The sequence below is a fragment of the Boleophthalmus pectinirostris genome, unplaced genomic scaffold (assembly GCF_026225935.1).
Source record: "Boleophthalmus pectinirostris isolate CB_2022bp ecotype Guang Dong unplaced genomic scaffold, ASM2622593v1 HiC_scaffold_2825, whole genome shotgun sequence".
Taxonomy (NCBI): Eukaryota; Metazoa; Chordata; class Actinopteri; order Gobiiformes; family Gobiidae; genus Boleophthalmus; species Boleophthalmus pectinirostris.
In genome coordinates this window covers 808,636-828,407 of record NW_026571290.1, presented here as the reverse complement: position 1 = coordinate 828,407, position 19,772 = coordinate 808,636, and the positions used below count along the sequence as shown (strand labels likewise).

The 19,772-nt window shown below is 45.1% G+C and overlaps 1 protein-coding gene and 1 long non-coding RNA gene across 2 annotated transcripts in view; one reads left to right on the top strand and one right to left on the bottom strand.

The window, feature by feature from the left end:
• LOC110157743 (uncharacterized) overlaps nt 1-705 on the bottom strand; it is a 1,599-nt gene extending 894 nt beyond the window's left edge. The window contains exons 1-2 of the long non-coding RNA XR_008633058.1: nt 674-705; nt 475-537 (exon numbers count right to left, since the gene is read on the bottom strand). This is a non-coding gene — a long non-coding RNA (uncharacterized LOC110157743). The remainder of the gene's footprint in view (nt 1-474; nt 538-673) is intronic.
• Nucleotides 706-969: 264 nt separating this feature from the next.
• LOC110153167 (alpha-mannosidase 2-like) overlaps nt 970-19,772 on the top strand; it is a gene marked incomplete at its 5' end in the record, with an annotated part of 33,186 nt that continues 14,383 nt past the window's right edge. Inside the window, 7 exon segments of the mRNA XM_055159873.1 lie at nt 970-1,005; nt 1,155-1,217; nt 2,031-2,158; nt 2,446-2,511; nt 2,513-2,629; nt 11,517-11,625; nt 12,150-12,217. Coding sequence (XP_055015848.1) covers nt 970-1,005; nt 1,155-1,217; nt 2,031-2,158; nt 2,446-2,511; nt 2,513-2,629; nt 11,517-11,625; nt 12,150-12,217 — 587 coding nt within the window.

Genomic DNA, 19,772 nt, shown 5'->3' with positions numbered 1-19,772 from the left:
ACACACAGTTGGTCTGTGCATTTAACGATGACACAAGAAATTACCACATTTTCATTCCGGTCGGGACAAGTGTGAGGCACAGTGTGCAAAGCAACACATCTGCTTCAGGACCTCAGAGTTCACCAGGACACTGAAAAACAACTGAAGCACAGACACAGACTGAAGCACAGACTGAAGCACAGACACACAGACTGAAGCACAGACACAGACTGAAGCACAGACTGAAGCACAGCACAGACTGAAGCACAGACACAGACTGAAGCACAGACTGAAGACACAGACTGAAGCACAGACACAGACTGAAGCACAGACACAGACTGAAGCACAGACTGAAGCACAGACACAGACTGAAGCACAGACTGAAGCACAGACACAGACTGAAGCACAGACTGAAGCACAGACACAGACTGAAGCACAGACACAGACTGAAGCACAGACACAGACTGAAGCACAAACACAGACTGAAACACAGACCTTAGATGAGTCCAGGTGTCGATGCAGCGCCTCGAAGTAATCCGCCAGAGTCCCGAACTGGGCCTAGACCAGGATTACAGTTAGACCAGACTAAACCAGGTCTAAACCAGGACTAAACCAGGACTAAACCAGGACTAAACCAGTACAAAACCAGGACTACAGTTAGACTGGTTTAAACCCGGTCTAAACCCGGTCTGACCTGGACGTGCAGCTCGGGGCTCTGGTTCAGGTCTAAACCCGGTCTGAAACCCGGTCTAAACCCGGTCTAAACCCGGTCTAAACCGTTAAAACCCGGTCTGAACCCAGTCTAAACCCGGTCTGACCTGGACGTGCAGCTCGGGGCTCTGGTTCAGGTCTAAACCCGGTCAAACCCGGTCTAAACCCGGTCTAAACCCGGTCTGAACCCAGTCTAAACCCGGTCTGACCTGGACGTGCAGCTCGGGCTCTGGTTCAGGTCTAGAACCCGTTTCCTTCAAAACCCTATTGCTTACCGGTTTAGACCTGAACCAGAGCCCCGAGCTGCACGTCCAGGTCAGACCGGGTTTAGACCGGGTTTAGACCGGGTTTAGAAGCCAGTCTAACTGTAGTCCTGGTTTTGTACTGGTTTAGTCCTGGTTTAGTCCTGGTTTAGTCCTGGTTTAGACCTGGTTTAGTCTGGTCTAACTGTAATCCTGGTCTAGGCCCAGTTCGGGACTCTGGCGGATTACTTCGAGGCGCTGCATCGACACCTGGACTCATCTAAGGTCTGTGTTTCAGTCTGTGTTTGTGCTTCAGTCTGTGTCTGTGCTTCAGTCTGTGTCTGTGCTTCAGTCTGTGCTCAGTCTGTGTCTGTGCTTCAGTCTGTGCTTCAGTCTGTGTCTGTGCTTCAGTCTGTGCTTCAGTCTGTGTCTGTCTTCAGTCTGTGTCTGTGCTTCAGTCTGTGCTTCAGTCTGTGTCTGTGCTTCAGTCTGTGCTGTCTGTGTCTTCAGTCTGTGCTTCAGTCTGTGTCTCAGTCTGTGTCTGTGCTGTGCTTCAGTCTGTGCTTCTGTCTGTGCTTCAGTCTGTGCTTCAGTCTGTGTCTGTGCTTCAGTCTGTGCTTCAGTCTGTGTCTGTGCTTCAGTTGTTTTTCAGTGTCCTGGTGAACTCTGAGGTCCTGAAGCAGATGTGTTGCTTTGCACACTGTGCCTCACACTTGTCCCGACCGGAATGAAAATGTGGTAATTTCTTGTGTCATCGTTAAATGCACAGACCAACTGTGTGTCTGCTCGCTCCTTCTGAGAGCAAAGAGCTGCTAGAGACGCACATTTTAAGGGCCCAATGAAAGGTGATAAAAACAGATAAGAAAATGGATATTTGCATCACTTTATAAAACAAAAATTTTAAAAAAATCCCAGACGGCCAGAACAGGACGTGAAAAACGGACATGTCCAGGAAAAACGGACGTTTGGTCACCCTGACTTGTACAGACTCGTGTACTTGAACTGTAGATGAGGTGTGTGTCGGCCATCTTAGCACTGTAGACGAGGTGTGGTGTCGGCCATGCTTAGCACTGTAGATGAGGTGTGTGTCTTGTGCAGGAGCGTCTGCCCGCGGTGGGCGGAGACTTCTTCACCTACGCCGACAGAGATGATCATTACTGGAGCGGCTACTACACCTCCAGACCCTTCTACAAAAGACTGGACCGCACCCTGGAGGCCACGCTCAGGTACTGCACTACACGTCATATGTCACATACACTGTGAGTACATATACACATACTCGTGTAGTGTGTATTATACACGTCGTATACACGTACTCGTGTAGTGTGTATTATACACGTCGTATACACGTACTCGTGTAGTGTGTATTATACACGTCGTATACACGTACTCGTGTAGTGTGTATTATACACGTCGTATACACTGAATACTTCACATATATAGTATATATGAGTATATGTCGTATACGTCACATTTAAACACAGTTTCTTGTTTTTCTCATGGTTTTTCTCAGAGGAGCTGAGATCCTGTTCTCATTGGCTCTGGCGGAGAGTCGAGGCGTCTCTATGGTAACTTGTTTCCGGGGAAGAGCTCTTTGGTCACCTGACCTCAGGGAGGAGGAGCTTAGGCCTTTTCCAACATCATGACGCCGTGACGGGGACGGCCCGCGACGCCGTGGTACGAGACTATGGAAACAGGTACTACTGCTACTGCTACTACTACTGCTGCTACTACTATTACTACTACTACTACTACTACTACTATGCTACTACTACTGCTGCTACTACTATTACTACTACTACTACTACTACTACTGCTACTACTACTACTACTCTGCTACTGCTACTGCTACTACTACTACTACTACTATACTACTACTGCTAACTAACTACTAATAATAATAATATTGCTGCTACTCCTACAGATAAAAGTACTATTACTAATAATAATATTATTATATTATATTATATTATATATATTATATTATTATATTATTACTAATGCTGTTACTACTGTTACTATTACTATAAATAATACTACTGCACTGCATAATACTAGTACAGTACCAGTACAATACTTGTGCAGTACTAGTGCAGTAAAATCCTGCAGTACTAGTACTACAGTAATCATAGTATTTATGATTTAGTTTCTGTTTAAATGTGTTTGATGTTTTTAAAGGAGCCGCCGCCCGACGCCTCAGGTACGACGCTACGCTAGCACTGCACTGCTAATGTTAGCGTTAGCATTAGCATTTGTGTTTTTTTATTGTAGAAATAATTTCAACCGCATCACGTTCGACGTAATATTAGCCTTTAGCGTAAACATTAGCCTTAGCATTAACATTAGCCTTAGCGTTAACATTAGCCTTAGCGTTAACATTAGCCTTAGCGTTAACGTTAGCCTTAGCATTAACATTAGCCTTAGCATTAGCGTTAGCTTTAACATTACCCTAATCCTCGTATGTTTATGGTGTGATGCTAACAGCGCTAACAGAGTTACGGCTCTTTTATGCTTCATTTTCAAACATAAAAAGATCAATTTGTTCTAAACACAAAAATCATGAAACTGACACTAGAGGGCGTTGTGTTCATTAAACACTAGAGGGCGTTGTGTTCATTAGACACTAGAGGGCGTTGTGTTCATTAAACACTAGAGGGCGTTGTGTTCATTAAACACTAGAGGGCGTTGTGTTCATTAAACTAGAGGGCGCTGTGTTCATTAAAGACACTAGAGGGCGTTGTGTTCATTAAACTCTAGAGGGCGTTGTGTTCAGACACTAGAGGGCGTTGTGTTCATTAACACTAGGAGGGCGTTGTGTTCATTAAACACTAGAGGGCGTGTGTTCATTAGACACTAGAGGGCGCTGTGTTCATTAAACACTAGAGGGCGTTGTGTTCATTAAACACTAGAGGGCGTTGTGTTCATTAGACACTAGAGGGCGCTGTGTTCATTAAACACTAGAGGGCGTTGTGTTCATTAACACTAGAGGCGTCATTAACTAGAGGGCGTTGTGTTCATTAAACACTAGAGGGCGTTGTGTTCATTAAACACACTAGAGGGCGTTGGTGTTCATTAGACACTAGAGGGCGCTGTGTTCATTATAGAGGGCGTGTGTTCATTAAACACTAGAGGGCGTTGTGTTCATTAGACTCTAGAGGGGTTGTGTTCATTAAACACTAGAGGGCGTTGTGTTCATTAAACACTAGAGGGCGTGTGTTCATTAAACACTAGAGGGCGTGTGTTCATTAAACACTAGAGGGCGTTGTGTTCATTAGACACTAGAGCACTTAGAGGGCGTTGTGTTCATTAAACACTAGAGGGCGTTGTGTTTGTGTTCATTAACACTAGAGGGCGCTGTGTTATTAGACAGAGGGCGTTGTGTTCATTAAACACTAGAGGGCGTGTGTTCATTAGACACTAGAGGGCGCTGTGTTCATTAGACACTAGAGGGCGTTGTGTTCATTAAAACACTAGAGGGCGCTGTGTTCATTAAACTAGAGGGCGTTGTGTTCATTAAACACTAGAGGGCGCTGTGTTCATTAGACACTAGAGGGCGCTGTGTTCATTAAACACTAGAGGGCGTTGTGTTCATTAAACACTAGAGGGCGCTGTGTTCATTAAACACTAGAGGGCGCTGTGTTCATTAGACACTAGAGGGCGTTGTGTTCATTAGACACTAGAGGGCGTTGTGTTCATTAGACACTAGAGGGCGCTGTGTTCATTAAACTCTAGAGGGCGTTGTGTTCATTAAGACACTAGAGGGCGCTGTGTTCATTAAACTCTAGAGGGCGTTGTGTTCATTAAACACTAGAGGGCGTTGTGTTCATTAGAACTCTAGAGGGGGTGTTGTTTAGACACTAGAGGGCGTTGTGTTAAACACTAGAGGGCGTTGTGTTCATTAAACTAGAGGGCGCTGTGTTCATTAAACTCTAGAGGGCGTTGTGTTCATTAAACACTAGAGGGCGTTGTGTTCATTAAAGAGGGCACTAGAGGGCGTTGTGTTCATTAAACACTAGAGAGGCGTTGTGTTCATTAACACTAGAGGGCGTTGTGTTCATTAAACACTAGAGGGCGTTGTGTTCATTAACACTAGAGGGCGGCGTTGTGTTCATTAAACTCTAGAGGGCGTTGTGTTCATTAAACACTAGAGGGCGTTGTGTTCATTAGACACTAGAGGGCGTTGTGTTCATTAAACACTAGAGGGCGTTGTGTTCATTAGACACTAGAGGGCGCTGTGTTCATTAAACACTAGAGGGCGTGTGTTCATTAAACTAGAGGCTAGAGGGCGCTGTGTTCATTAAACACTAGAGGGCGTTGTGTTCATTAAACATAGAGGGCGCTGTGTTCATTAGACACTAGAGGGCGTTGTGTTCATTAAACACTAGAGGGCGTTGTGTTCATTAAACACTAGGGGGCGTTGTGTTCATTAAACACTAGAGGGCGTTGTGTTCATAGAGGGCGCTGTGTTAAAACACTAGAGGGGTTGTGTTCATTAAACACTAGAGGGCGTTGTGTTCATTAAACACTAGAGGGCGTTGTGTTCATTAACACAGGGGGCGTTGTGTTCATTAAACACTAGAGGGCGTTGTGTTCATTAAAACACTTTGTGTTCACACTAGAGGGCGTTGTGTTCATTAAACACTAGAGGGCGCTGTGTTCATTAGACACTAGGGGGCGTTGTGTTAAACACTAGAGGGCGTTGTGTTCATTAACACACTAGAGGGCGTTGTGTTTCATTAAACACTAGAGGGCGTTGTGTTTTCATTAAACACTAGAGGGCGCTTGTGTTCATTAAACACTAGAGGGCGTTGTGTTCATTAAACACTAGAGGGCGTTGTGTTCATTAACAACTAGAGGGCGTTGTGTTAAACACTAGAGGGCGTTGTTATTAAACACTAGAGGGCGTTGTGTTCATTAAACACTAGAGGGCGCTGTGTTCATTAAACACTAGGGGGCGTTGTGTTCATTAAACACTAGAGGGCGCTGTGTTCATTAAACACTAGAGGGCGTTGTGTTCATTAAACACTAGAGGGCGTTGTGTTCATTAAACACTAGAGGGCGTTGTGTTCATTAAACACTAGAGGGCGCTGTGTTCATTAAACACTAGAGGGCGTTGTGTTCATTAAACTCTAGAGGGCGTTGTGTTCATTAGACACTAGAGGGCGCTGTGTTCATTAAACACTAGGGGGCGTTGTGTTCATTAAACACTAGAGGGCGTTGTGTTCATTAAACACTAGAGGGCGTTGTGTTCATTAAACACTAGAGGGCGTTGTGTTCATTAGACACTAGAGGGCGCTGTGTTCATTAAACTCTAGAGGGCGTTGTGTTCATTAGACACTAGAGGGCGTTGTGTTCATTAAACACTAGAGGGCGTTGTGTTCATTAAACACTAGAGGGCGTTGTGTTCATTAAACACTAGAGGGCGTTGTGTTCATTAAACACTAGAGGGCGTTGTGTTCATTAAACACTAGAGGGCGCTGTGTTCATTAAACTCTAGAGGGCGTTGTGTTATTAGACACTAGAGGGCGTTGTGTTAGACACTAGGGGCGTTGTGTTAAACACTAGAGGGCGTTGTGTTCATTAAACACTAGAGGCGAAACACTAGAGGGCGTTGTGTTCATTAAACACTAGAGGGCGTTGTGTTCATTAAACACTAGAGGGCGTTGTGTTCATTAGAACTAGAGGGCGTTGTGTTCATTAAACACTAGAGGGCGTTGTGTTCATTAAACACTAGGGGGCGTTGTGTTCATTAAACACTAGACACTAGAGGGCGTGTGTTCATTAGACACTAGAGGGCGTTGTGTTCATTAAACACTAGAGGGCGCTTTGTTCATTAACACTAGAGGGCGTTGTGTTCATTAAACACTAGAGGGCGTTGTGTTCATTAAACACTAGAGGGGTTGTGTTCATTAAACACTAGAGGGCGTTGTGTTCATTAGACACTAGAGGGCGTTGTGTTCATTAGACACTAGAGGGCGTTGTGTTCATTAAACACTAGAGGGCGTTGTGTTCATTAGACACTAGAGGGCGTGTGTTCATTACACTAGAGGGCGTTGTGTTCATTAACCACTAGAGGGCGCTGTGTTCATTAGAACACTAGAGGGCGTTGTGTTCATTAAACACTAGAGGGCGTTGTGTTCATTAACAACTAGAGGGCGTTGTGTTCATTAAAGGGCGTTTGTGTTCATTAAACACTAAGGGCGTTGTGTTCAAAACACTAAGGGCGTGTGTTCATTAAACACTAGAGGGCGTTGTGTTCATTAAACACTAGAGGGCGTTGTGTTCATTAAACACTAGAGGGCGCTGTGTTCATTAAACACTAGAGGGCGTTGTGTTCATTAGACACTAGAGGGCGCTGTGTTCATTAAACACTAGAGGGCGTTGTGTTCATTAAACACTAGAGGGCGTTGTGTTCATTAAACACTAGAGGGCGTTGTGTTCATTAAACACTAGAGGGCGTTGTGTTCATTAGACACTAGAGGGCGCTGTGTTCATTAGACACTAGAGGGCGTTGTGTTCATTAGACACTAGAGGGCGCTGTGTTCATTAGACACTAGAGGGCGTTGTGTTAGACACTAGAGGGCGTTGTGTTCATTAGACACTAGAGGGCGTTGTGTTCATTAAACACTAGAGGGCGCTGTGTTCATTAGACACTAGAGGGCGTGTGTTCATTAAACACTAGAGGGCGTGTGTTCGTTGTGTTCATTAAACACTAGAGGGCGTTGTGTTCATTAGACACTAGAGGGCGCTGTGTTCATTAAACACTAGAGGGCGTTGTGTTCATTAGACACTAGAGGGCGTTGTGTTCATTAACACTAGAGGGCGTTGTGTTAGACACTAGAGGGCGTTGTGTTAGACACTAGAGGGCGCTGTGTTCATTAGACACTAGAGGGCGCTGTGTTCATTAAACACTAGAGGGCGTTGTGTTCATTAAACACTAGAGGGCGTTGTGTTCATTAGACACTAGAGGGCGTTGTGTTCATTAAACACTAGAGGGCGCTGTGTTCATTAGACACTAGAGGGCGTTGTGTTCATTAGACACTAGAGGGCGTTGTTCATTAGAGGGCGTTGTGTTCATTAAACACTAGAGGGCGTTGTGTTCATTAAACACTAGAAGGGCGTTGTGTTCATTAAACACTAGAGGGCGCTGTGTTCATTAGACACTAGAGGGCGTTGTGTTAGACACTAGAGGGCGTTGTGTTAGACACTAGAGGGCGCTGTGTTCATTAAACACTAGAGGGCGTTGTGTTCATTAAACACTAGAGGGCGTTGTGTTCATTAGACACTAGAGGGCGTTGTGTTCATTAAACACTAGAGGGCGTTGTGTTCATTAAACACTAGAGGGCGCTGTGTTCATTAGACACTAGAGGGCGTTGTGTTCATTAAACACTAGAGGGCGTTGTGTTCATTAAACACTAGAGGGCGTTGTGTTCATTAGACACTAGAGGGCGTTGTGTTCATTAGACACTAGAGGGCGCTGTGTTCATTAGACACTAGAGGGCGTTGTGTTCATTAACACTAGAGGGCGTTGTGTTAGACACTAGAGGGCGCTGTGTTCATTAGACACTAGAGGGCGCTGTGTTCATTAGACACTAGAGGGCGCTGTGTTCATTAAACACTAGAGGGCGCTGTGTTCATTAGACACTAGAGGGCGTTGTGTTCATTAAACACTAGAGGGCGTTGTGTTCATTAGACACTAGAGGGCGTTGTGTTCATTAACACTAGAGGGCGTTGTGTTCATTAGACACTAGAGGGCGCTGTGTTCATTAAACACTAGAGGGCGTTGTGTTCATTAGACACTAGAGGGCGTTGTGTTCATTAAACACTAGAGGGCGCTGTGTTCATTAGACACTAGAGGGCGTTGTGTTCATTAAACACTAGAGGGCGTTGTGTTCATTAAACACTAGAGGGCGTTGTGTTCATTAAACACTAGAGGGCGTTGTGTTCATTAAACACTAGAGGGCGTTGTGTTCATTAACACTAGAGGGCGTTGTGTTCATTAGACACTAGAGGGCGCTTGTGTTCATTAAACACTAGAGGGCGTTGTGTTCATTAACACTAGAGGGCGTTGTGTTCATTAAACTAGAGGGCGTTGTGTTCATTAGACACTAGAGGGCGTTGTGTTCATTAAACACTAGAGGGCGCTGTGTTCATTAGACACTAGAGGGCGTTGTGTTTCATTAAACACTAGAGGGCGTTGTGTTCATTAAACACTAGAGGGCGTTGTGTTCATTAAACACTAGAGGGCGTTGTGTTCATTAAACACTAGAGGGCGTTGTGTTCATTAAACACTAGAGGGCGTTGTGTTCATTAAACACTAGAGGGCGCTGTGTTCATTAAACACTAGAGGGCGTTGTGTTCATTAGACACTAGAGGGCGTTGTGTTCATTAAACACTAGAGGGCGTTGTGTTCATTAAACACTAGAGGGCGCTGTGTTCATTAAACACTAGAGGGCGTTGTGTTCATTAAACACTAGAGGGCGTTGTGTTCATTAGACACTAGAGGGCGTTGTGTTCATTAAACACTAGAGGGCGTTGTGTTCATTAGACACTAGAGGGCGTTGTGTTCATTAAACACTAGAGGGCGCTGTGTTCATTAAACACTAGAGGGCGTTGTGTTCATTAAACACTAGAGGGCGTTGTGTTCATTAGACACTAGAGGGCGTTGTGTTCATTAAACACTAGAGGGCGTTGTGTTCATTAGACACTAGAGGGCGTTGTGTTCATTAGACACTAGAGGGCGTTGTGTTCATTAGACACTAGAGGGCGTTGTGTTCATTAAACACTAGAGGGCGTTGTGTTCACTAGAGGGCGCTGTGTTCATTAGACACTAGAGGGCGTTGTTCATTAACACTAGAGGGCGTTGTGTTCATTAAACACTAGAGGGCGTTGTGTTCATTAAGACACTAGAGGGCGTTGTGTTCATTAGACACTAGAGGGCGTTGTGTTCATTAAACACTAGAGGGCGTTGTGTTCATTAGACACTAGAGGGCGTTGTGTTCATTAAACACTAGAGGGCGTTGTGTTCATTAAACACTAGAGGGCGTTGTGTTCATTAGACACTAGAGGGCGTTGTGTTCATTAAACACTAGAGGGCGTTGTGTTCATTAGACACTAGAGGGCGTTGTGTTCATTAGACACTAGAGGGCGTTGTGTTCATTAAACACTAGAGGGCGTTGTGTTAGACACTAGAGGGCGTTGTGTTCATTAAACACTAGAGGGCGTTGTGTTCATTAAACACTAGAGGGCGTTGTGTTCATTAAACACTAGAGGGCGTTGTGTTCATTAAACACTAGAGGGCGTTGTGTTCATTAACACTAGAGGGCGTTGTGTTCATTAGACACTAGAGGGCGTTGTGTTCATTAGACACTAGAGGGCGTTGTGTTCATTAAACACTAGAGGCGTTGTGTTCATTAAACACTAGAGGGCGTTGTGTTCATTAAACACTAGAGGCGCTGTGTTCATTAGACACTAGAGGGCGTTGTGTTCATTAAACACTAGAGGGCGTTGGTGTTCATTAGACACTAGAGGGCGTTGTGTTCATTAGACACTAGAGGGCGTTGTGTTCATTAGACACTAGAGGGCGTTGTGTTCATTAAACACTAGAGGGGCGTTGTGTTCATTAAACACTAGAGGGCGTTGTGTTCATTAAACACTAGAGGGCGCTGTGTTCATTAAACACTAGAGGGCGTTGTGTTCATTAGACACTAGAGGGCGTTGTGTTCATTAAACACTAGAGGCGTTGTGTTCATTAGACACTAGAGGGCGTTGTGTTCATTAACACTAGAGGGCGTTGTGTTCATTAAACACTAGAGGGCGTGTGTTCATTAAACACTAGAGGGCGTTGTGTTCATTAAACACTAAGAGGGCGTTGTGTTCATTAAACACTAGAGGGCGTTGTGTTCATTAGACACTAGAGGGCGTTGTGTTCATTAAACACTAGAGGGCGTTTGTGTTCATTAAACACTAGGGCGTTGTGTTCATTAGACACTAGAGGGCGTTGTGTTCATTAGACACTAGAGGGCGTTGTGTTCATTAAACACTAGAGGGCGTTGTGTTCATTAGACACTAGAGGGCGCTGTGTTCATTAAACACTAGAGGGCGTTGTGTTCATTAGACACTAGAGGGCGTTGTGTTCATTAAACACTAGAGGGCGTTGTGTTCATTAGACACTAGAGGGCGTTGTGTTCATTAGACACTAGAGGGCGTTGTGTTCATTAGACACTAGAGGGCGTTGTGTTCATTAAACACTAGAGGGCGTTGTGTTCATTAGACACTAGAGGGCGTTGTGTTCATTAGACACTAGAGGGCGCTGTGTTCATTAGAGCGTGGACCAAAAACAGGATAAAACATGGAGCAGATTTTCGATCATTGTGCTCTTCACTGTCATGGAAATTGTGTAGAAAGAAATTGTATTAAAATGTGTAAAAAAAAATGAACAAATTAAGCCCCGCCCTCAGCACCGCTGTCAGCTCCTCCTCTCGGGGCTGGATCACTCCCCTTCAGGAGCAGATCAGGTGTGAGGGCGACGAGGGAGGAAAAGGACTTTCTTACACCATGGTACAAAGTGTTTTTGTTTTTCAGACTCTTGCGCTCGATCCTGAACCTGCGACAGGTGATCCAGAGCTCCGCCCACTTCCTCATGCTGCCAGACAAAAGCCACTTTGACCAATCACAGCCCGTCCTGCAGACGGTGAGCGCTTCACGCCACAGACGCACTTTAGAAATGTATTAAAATAAAAACAACTTTCACATTCAGATGAGCTTGGTTTAGTCCTGGTTTAGTCTTGGTTTAGACCTAGTTTAGTCCTGGTTCAGTCCTGGTTCAGTCTTGGTTCAGTCCTGGTTTAGTCCTTGTTTAGTCCTGGTTTAGTCCTGGTTCAGTCCTGGTTCAGTCTTGGTTCAGTCCTGGTTTAGTCCTTGTTTAGTCCTGGTTTAGTCCTGGTTCAGTCCTGGTTCAGTCTTGGTTCAGTCCTGGTTTAGTCCTTGTTTAGTCTTAGTTTAGACCTGGTTTAATCCTGGTTCAGTCCTCGTTCAATCCTGGTTTAGTCCTGGTTCAGTCTTGGTTCAGTCCTGGTTCAGTCTTGGTTTAGTCCTGGTTCAGTCTTGGTTTAGTCCTGGTTCAGTCTTGGTTCAGTCTTGGTTCAGTCCTGGTTTAGTCCTGGTTTAGTCCTGGTTCAGTCCTGGTTTAGTCCTGGTTTCTCGTCTCTGTTTCAGGATGATGTCATTGCGGCTCATGACGCTCTGCCGAAGAAAACTACCATCAAAGTCAGTGACACTCCCAGGTACAGCACCCCCAACTGCACACATCTAGTCCTGGTCTGGTCTTGGTCTGGTCTTGGTTCTCCTGGAGGAGTTTATGTACCCAAATGATAAAAGCAGCGATGTTGCCTGGGAAGGGTGAGGGTTAGGCTCGCCTGGTGCATTTTGCCTCTGGAAGAGTCTCCCTCGGCAAACAGGTCCAGGGTTAGTCCAAGCACAGTTCAACATCTTTATGAGTTTATTATAAAGGACTGTGATGTCGCCCAGTACGGCACAGCCGGGGCCCCACCCTCAAGTCCGGCTGGGCTCAGCCCGAAAGGACGACATGTGTTTCAGGACTCTTCGTGTGTTTCAGATCCTCTTCGTGTGTTTCAGATCCTCTTCGTGTGTTTCAGATCCTCTTCGTGTTTCAGTCTTCGTGTGTTTCAGATCCTCTTCGTGTGTTTCAGATCCTCTTCGTGTGTTTCAGGACTCTTCGTGTGTTTCAGGACTCTTCGTGTGTTTCAGGACTCTTCGTGTGTTTCAGGACTCTTCGTGTGTTTCAGGACTCTTCGTGTGTTTCAGATCCTCTTCGTGTGTTTCAGGACTCTTCGTGTGTTTCAGGACTCTTCGTGTGTTTCAGATCCTCTTCGTGTGTTTCAGATCCTCTTCGTGTGTTTCAGGACTCTTCGTGTGTTTCAGGACTCTTCATGTGTTTCAGATCCTCTTCGTGTGTTTCAGGACCCTTTGTGTGTTTCAGGACTTTTCGTGTGTTTCAGGACTCTTTGTGTGTTTCAGGACTCTTCGTGTGTTTCAGGACTCTTCGTGTGTTTCAGGACTCTTCGTGTGTTTCAGATCCTCTTCGTGTGTTTCAGATCCTCTTCGTGTGTTTCAGGACTCTTCGTGTGTTTCAGGACTCTTCGTGTGTTTCAGGACTCTTCGTGTGTTTCAGGACTCTTCGTGTGTTTCAGGACTCTTCGTGTGTTTCAGAACCTCTTCGTGTGTTTCAGGACTCTTCGTGTGTTTCAGGACTCTTCGTGTGTTTCAGGACCTCTTCGTGTGTTTCAGACTCTTCGTGTCTTCGTGTTTCAGATCCTCTTCGTGTGTTTCAGGACTCTTCGTGTGTTTCAGGACTCTTCGTGTGTTTCAGATCCTCTACGTGTGTTTCAGGACTCTTCGTGTGTTTCAGGACTCTTCGTATGTTTCAGATCCTCTTCGTGTGTTTCAGGACTCTTCGTGTGTTTCAGGACTCTTTGTGTGTTTCAGGACTCTTCGTATGTTTCAGGACTCTTCGTGTGTTTCAGGACTCTTCGTATGTTTCAGGACTCTTCGTGTGTTTCAGGGCTCTTCGTGTGTTTCAGGACTCTTCGTGTGTTTCAGATCCTCTTCGTGTGTTTCAGGACTCTTCGTGTGTTTCAGATCCTCTTCGTATGTTTCAGGACTCTTCGTGTGTTTCAGGACTCTTCGTGTGTTTCAGATCCTCTTCGTGTGTTTCAGATCCTCTTCGTGTGTTTCAGGACTCTTCGTGTGTTTCAGGACTCTTCGTGTGTTTCAGATCCTCTTCGTGTGTTTCAGGACTCTTCGTGTGTTTTCAGATCCTCTTCGTGTGTTTCAGGACTCTTCATGTGTTTTCATCCTCGTGTGTTCAGATCCTCTTCGTGTGTTTCAGGACTCTTCGTGTGTTTCAGGACTCTTCGTGTGTTTCAGATCCTCTACGTGTGTTTCAGGACTCTTCGTGTGTTTCAGGACTCTTCGTGTGTTTCAGGACTCTTTGTGTGTTTCAGGACTCTTCGTATGTTTCAGATCCTCTTCGTGTGTTTCAGGACTCTTTGTGTGTTTCAGGACTCTTCGTGTGTTTCAGATCCTCTTCGTGTGTTTCAGGACTCTTCGTGTGTTTCAGGACTCTTCGTGTGTTTCAGACTCTTCGTGTGTTTTCAGGACTCTTCGTGTTTTCAGGACTCTTCGTGTGTTTCAGGACTCTTCGTGTGTGTTTCAGATCCTCTACGTGTGTTTCAGGACTCTTCGTGTGTGTTTCAGGACTCTTCGTGTGTTTCAGGACTCTTTGTGTGTTTCAGGACTCTTCGTATGTTTCAGATCCTCTTCGTGTGTTTCAGGACTCTTTGTGTGTTTCAGGACTCTTCGTGTGTTTCAGATCCTCTTCGTGTGTTTCAGGACTCTTTGTGTGTTTCAGGACTCTTTGTGTGTTTCAGGACTCTTCGTGTGTTTCAGATCCTCTTTGTGTGTTTCAGGACTCTTCGTATGTTTCAGACCCTCTTCGTGTGTTTCAGGACTCTTTGTGTGTTTCAGATCCTCTTCGTATGTTTCAGGACTCTTCGTGTGTTTCAGGACTCTTCGTGTGTTTCAGGACTCTTCGTGTGTTTCAGGACTCTTCGTGTGTTTCAGGACTTTTCGTGTGTTTCAGATCCTCTTCGTGTGTTTCAGGACTCTTCGTATGTTTCAGATCCTCTTTGTATGTTTCAGGTCTCTTCGTGTGTTTCAGATCCTCTTCATGTGTTTCAGGACTCTTCGTGTGTTTCAGATCCTCTTCGTGTTTTCAGACTCTTCGTGTGTTTCAGGACTTTTCGTGTGTTTCAGGACTCTTCGTGTGTTTCAGGACTCTTCGTGTGTTTCAGGACTCTTCGTGTGTTTCAGATCCTCTTTGTGTGTTTCAGATCCTCTTCTTGTGTTTCAGGACTCTTCGTGTGTTTCAGGACTCTTCGTATGTTTCAGATCCTCTTCGTGTGTTTCAGGACTCTTTGTGTGTTTCAGGACTCTTCGTGTGTTTCAGGACTCTTCGTGTGTTTCAGATCCTCTTCGTGTGTTTCAGATCCTCTTTGTGTGTTTCAGGACTCTTCGTGTGTTTCAGATCCTCTTCGTGTGTTTCAGGACTCTTTGTGTGTTTCAGGACTCTTTGTGTGTTTCAGGACTCTTCGTGTGTTTCAGGACTCTTCGTATGTTTCAGGACTCTTCGTATGTTTCAGGACTCTTCGTATGTTTCAGATCCTCTTCGTGTGTTTCAGGACTCTTCGTGTGTTTCAGGACTCTTCGTGTGTTTCAGGACTCTTTGTGTGTTTCAGATCCTCTTCGTGTGTTTCAGGACTCTTCGTATGTTTCAGGACTCTTCGTATGTTTCAGATCCTCTTCGTGTGTTTCAGGACTCTTCGTGTGTTTCAGGACTCTTCGTGTGTTTCAGGACTCTTCGTGTGTTTCAGGACTCTTCATGTGTTTCAGGACTCTTCGTGTGTTTCAGATCCTCTTCGTGTGTTTCAGGACGCTTCGTGTGTTTCAGGACTCTTCGTGTGTTTCAGGACTCTTCGTGTGTTTCAGATCCTCTTCGTGTGTTTCAGATCCTCTTCGTGTGTTTCAGGACTCTTCGTGTGTTTCAGATCCTCTTCGTGTGTTTCAGGACTCTTCGTGTGTTTCAGATCCTCTTCGTGTGTTTCAGGACTCTTCATGTGTTTCAGATCCTCTTCGTGTGTTTCAGATCCTCTTCGTGTGTTTCAGGACTCTTCGTGTGTTTCAGGACTCTTCGTGTGTTTCAGATCCTCTTCGTGTGTTTCAGGACTCTTCGTGTGTTTCAGACCTCTTCGTGTGTTTCAGGCTCTTCGTGTGTTCAGGACTCTTGTGTGTTTCAGGACTCTTCGTGTGTTTCAGGACTCTTCGTATGTTTCAGATCCTCTTCGTGTGTTTCAGGACTCTTCGTGTGTTTCAGGACTCTTTGTGTGTTTCAGGACTCTTCGTATGTTTCAGGACTCTTCGTGTGTTTCAGGACTCTTCGTATGTTTCAGGACTCTTCGTGTGTTTCAGGGCTCTTCGTGTGTTTCAGGACTCTTCGTGTGTTTCAGATCTCTCGTGTGTTTCAGTCCTCTTCGTGTGTTTCAGGACTCTTCGTGTGTTTCAGGACTCTTCGTGTGTTTCAGGACTCTTCGTGTGTTTCAGGACTCTTCGTGTGTTTCAGGACTCTTCGTATGTTTCAGGACTCTCTCGTGTGTTTCAGGACTCTTCGTGTGTTTCAGGATCCTCTTGTGTTTCAGGACTCTTCGTGTGTTTCAGATCTCTTCGTGTGTTTCAGGACTCTTCGTGTGTTTCAGATCCTCTTCGTGTGTTTCAGGACTCTTCGTGTGTTTTCAGTCCTTCAGTGTTTCAGGACTTTCGTGTGTTTCAGGACTCTTCGTGTGTTTCAGATCCTCTTCGTGTGTTTCAGATCTCTTCGTGTGTTTCAGGACTCTTCGTGTGTTTCAGGACTCTTGTGTGTTTCAGATCCTCTTCGTGTGTTTCAGGACTCTTCGTGTGTTTCAGATCCTCTTCGTGTGTTTCAGGACTCTTCATGTGTTTCAGATCCTCTTCGTGTGTTTCAGATCCTCTTCGTGTGTTTCAGGACTCTTCGTGTGTTTCAGGACTCTTCGTGTGTTTCAGGACTCTTCGTGTGTTTCAGGACTCTTCGTGTTTCAGATCCTCTACTTTCGTGTTTTCAGGACTCTTCGTGTGTTTCAGGACTCTTCGTGTGTTTCAGGACTCTTTTGTGTGTTTCAGGACTCTTCGTATGTTTCAGATCCTCTTCGTGTGTTTCAGGACTCTTTGTGTGTTTCAGGACTCTTCGTGTGTTTCAGATCTCTTTCGTGTGTTTCAGGACTCTTTGTGTGTTTCAGGACTCTTCGTGTGTTTCAGGACTCTTCGTGTGTTTCAGATCCTCTTCGTGTGTTTCAGGACTCTTCGTGTGTTTCAGACTCTTCGTGTGTTTCAGATCCTCTTCGTGTGTTTCAGGACTCTTCGTGTGTTTCAGATCCTCTTCGTGTGTTTCAGATCCTCTTCGTGTGTTTCAGGACTCTTCGTGTGTTTCAGGACTCTTCGTGTGTTTCAGGACTCTTCGTGTGTTTCAGATCCTCTACGTGTGTTTCAGGACTCTTCGTGTGTTTCAGGACTCTTCGTGTGTTTCAGGACTCTTTGTGTGTTTCAGGACTCTTCGTATGTTTCAGATCCTCTTCGTGTGTTTCAGGACTCTTTGTGTGTTTCAGGACTCTTCGTGTGTTTCAGATCCTCTTCGTGTGTTTCAGGACTCTTTGTGTGTTTCAGGACTCTTCGTGTGTTTCAGGATCCTTCGTGTGTTTCAGATCCTCTTCGTGTGTTTCAGGACCTTCGTGTTTTCAGACTCTTCGTGTGTTTCAGATCCTCTTCGTGTTTCAGGACTCTTCGTGTGTTTCAGGACTCTTCGTGTGTTTCAGGACTCTTCGTGTGTTTCAGATCTCTTTGTGTGTTTCAGGACTCTTCGTGTGTTTCAGATCCTCTTCGTGTGTCTTCGTGTGTTTCAGGACTCTTGTGTGTTTCAGGACTCTTCGTGTGTTTCAGGACTCTTTCGTGTGTTTTCAGGATCCTCTTCGTGTGTTTCAGGACTCTTCGTATGTTTCAGATCCTCTTTGTATGTTTCAGGTCTCTTCGTGTGTTTCAGATCCTCTTCATGTGTTTCAGGACTCTTCGTGTGTTTCAGATCCTCTTCGTGTGTTTTCAGGACTCTTCGTGTGTTTCAGGACTTTTCGTGTGTTTCAGGACTCTTCGTGTGTTTCAGGACTCTTGTGTTTCAGGACTCTTCGTGTGTTTCAGATCCTCTTTGTGTGTTTTCAGATCTCTTCTTGTGTTTCAGGACTCTTCGTGTGTTTCAGGACTCTTCGTATGTTTTCAGATCCTCTTCGTGTGTTTCAGGACTCTTTGTGTTTTCAGGACTCTTCGTGTGTTTCAGGACTCTTCGTATGTTTCAGATCCTCTTCGTGTGTTTCAGATCCTCTTTGTGTGTTTCAGGACTCTTCGTGTGTTTCAGATCCCTCTCGTGTGTTTCAGACCTCTTCGTGTGTTTCAGGACTCTTTGTGTGTTTCAGGACTCTTCGTGTGTTTTCAGGACTCTTCGTGTGTTTCAGGACTCTTCGTATGTTTCAGGACTCTTCGTATGTTTCAGATCCTCTTCGTGTGTTTCAGGACTCTTCGTGTGTTTCAGGACTCTTCGTGTGTTTCAGGACTCTTTGTGTGTTTCAGATCCTCTTCGTGTGTTTCAGGACTCTTCGTATGTTTCAGGACTCTTCGTATGTTTCAGATCCTCTTCGTGTGTTTCAGGACTCTTCGTGTGTTTCAGGACTCTTCGTGTGTTTCAGGACTCTTCGTGTGTTTCAGATCCTCTTCGTGTGTTTCAGATCCTCTTCGTGTGTTTCAGATCCTCTTCGTGTGTTTCAGATCCTCTTCGTGTGTTTCAGGACTCTTTGTGTGTTTCAGGACTCTTCTTGTGTTTCAGGACTCTTCGTGTGTTTCAGATCCTCTTCGTGTGTTTCAGATCCTCTTTGTGTGTTTCAGGACTCTTTGTGTGTTTCAGATCCTCTTCGTGTGTTTCAGGACTCTTTGTGTGTTTCAGGACTCTTCGTATGTTTCAGATCCTCTTCGTATGTTTCAGGACTCTTCGTATGTTTCAGGACTCTTCGTATGTTTCAGGACTCTTCGTGTGTTTCAGGACTCTTCGTGTGTTTCAGGACTCTTCATGTGTTTCAGGACTCTTCGTATGTTTCAGGACTCTTCATGTGTTTCAGGACTCTTCGTATGTTTCAGATCCTCTTCGTGTGTTTCAGGACTCTTCGTGTGTTTCAGGACTTTTCGTGTGTTTCAGGACTCTTCGTGTGTTTCAGGACTCTTCGTGTGTTTCAGGACTCTTCGTGTGTTTCAGGACTCTTCATGTGTTTCAGGACTCTTCGTATGTTTCAGGACTCTTCGTGTGTTTCAGATCCTCTTCGTATGTTTCAGATCCTCTTCGTGTGTTTCAGATCCTCTTCGTGTGTTTCAGGACTCTTCGTGTGTTTCAGGACTCTTCGTATGTTTCAGATCCTCTTTGTATGTTTCAGGACTCTTCGTATGTTTCAGATCCTCTTTGTATGTTTCAGGACTCTTCGTGTGTTTCAGGACTCTTCGTGTGTTTCAGATCCTCTTCGTGTGTTTCAGATCCTCTTCGTGTGTTTCAGGACTCTTCGTGTGTTTCAGGACTCTTCGTGTGTTTCAGGACTCTTCATGTGTTTCAGGACTCTTCGTATGTTTCAGGACTCTTCGTGTGTTTCAGATCCTCTTCGTATGTTTCAGATCCTCTTCGTGTGTTTCAGATCCTCTTCGTGTGTTTCAGGACTCTTCGTGTGTTTCAGGACTCTTCGTATGTTTCAGATCCTCTTTGTATGTTTCAGGACTCTTCGTATGTTTCAGGACTCTTCGTATGTTTCAGATCCTCTTTGTATGTTTCAGGACTCTTCGTGTGTTTCAGATCCTCTTCGTGTGTTTCAGGACTCTTCGTGTGTTTCAGGACTCTTCGTATGTTTCAGATCCTCTTTGTATGTTTCAGGACTCTTCGTATGTTTCAGATCCTCTTTGTATGTTTCAGGACTCTTCGTGTGTTTCAGATCCTCTTCGTGTGTTTCAGGACTCTTCGTGTGTTTCAGGACTCTTCGTATATTTCAGGACTCTTTGTGTGTTTCAGGACTCTTCGTGTGTTTCAGGACTCTTCGTGTGTTTCAGGACTCTTCATGTGTTTCAGGACTCTTCGTGTGTTTCAGATCCTCTTCGTGTGTTTCAGGACTCTTC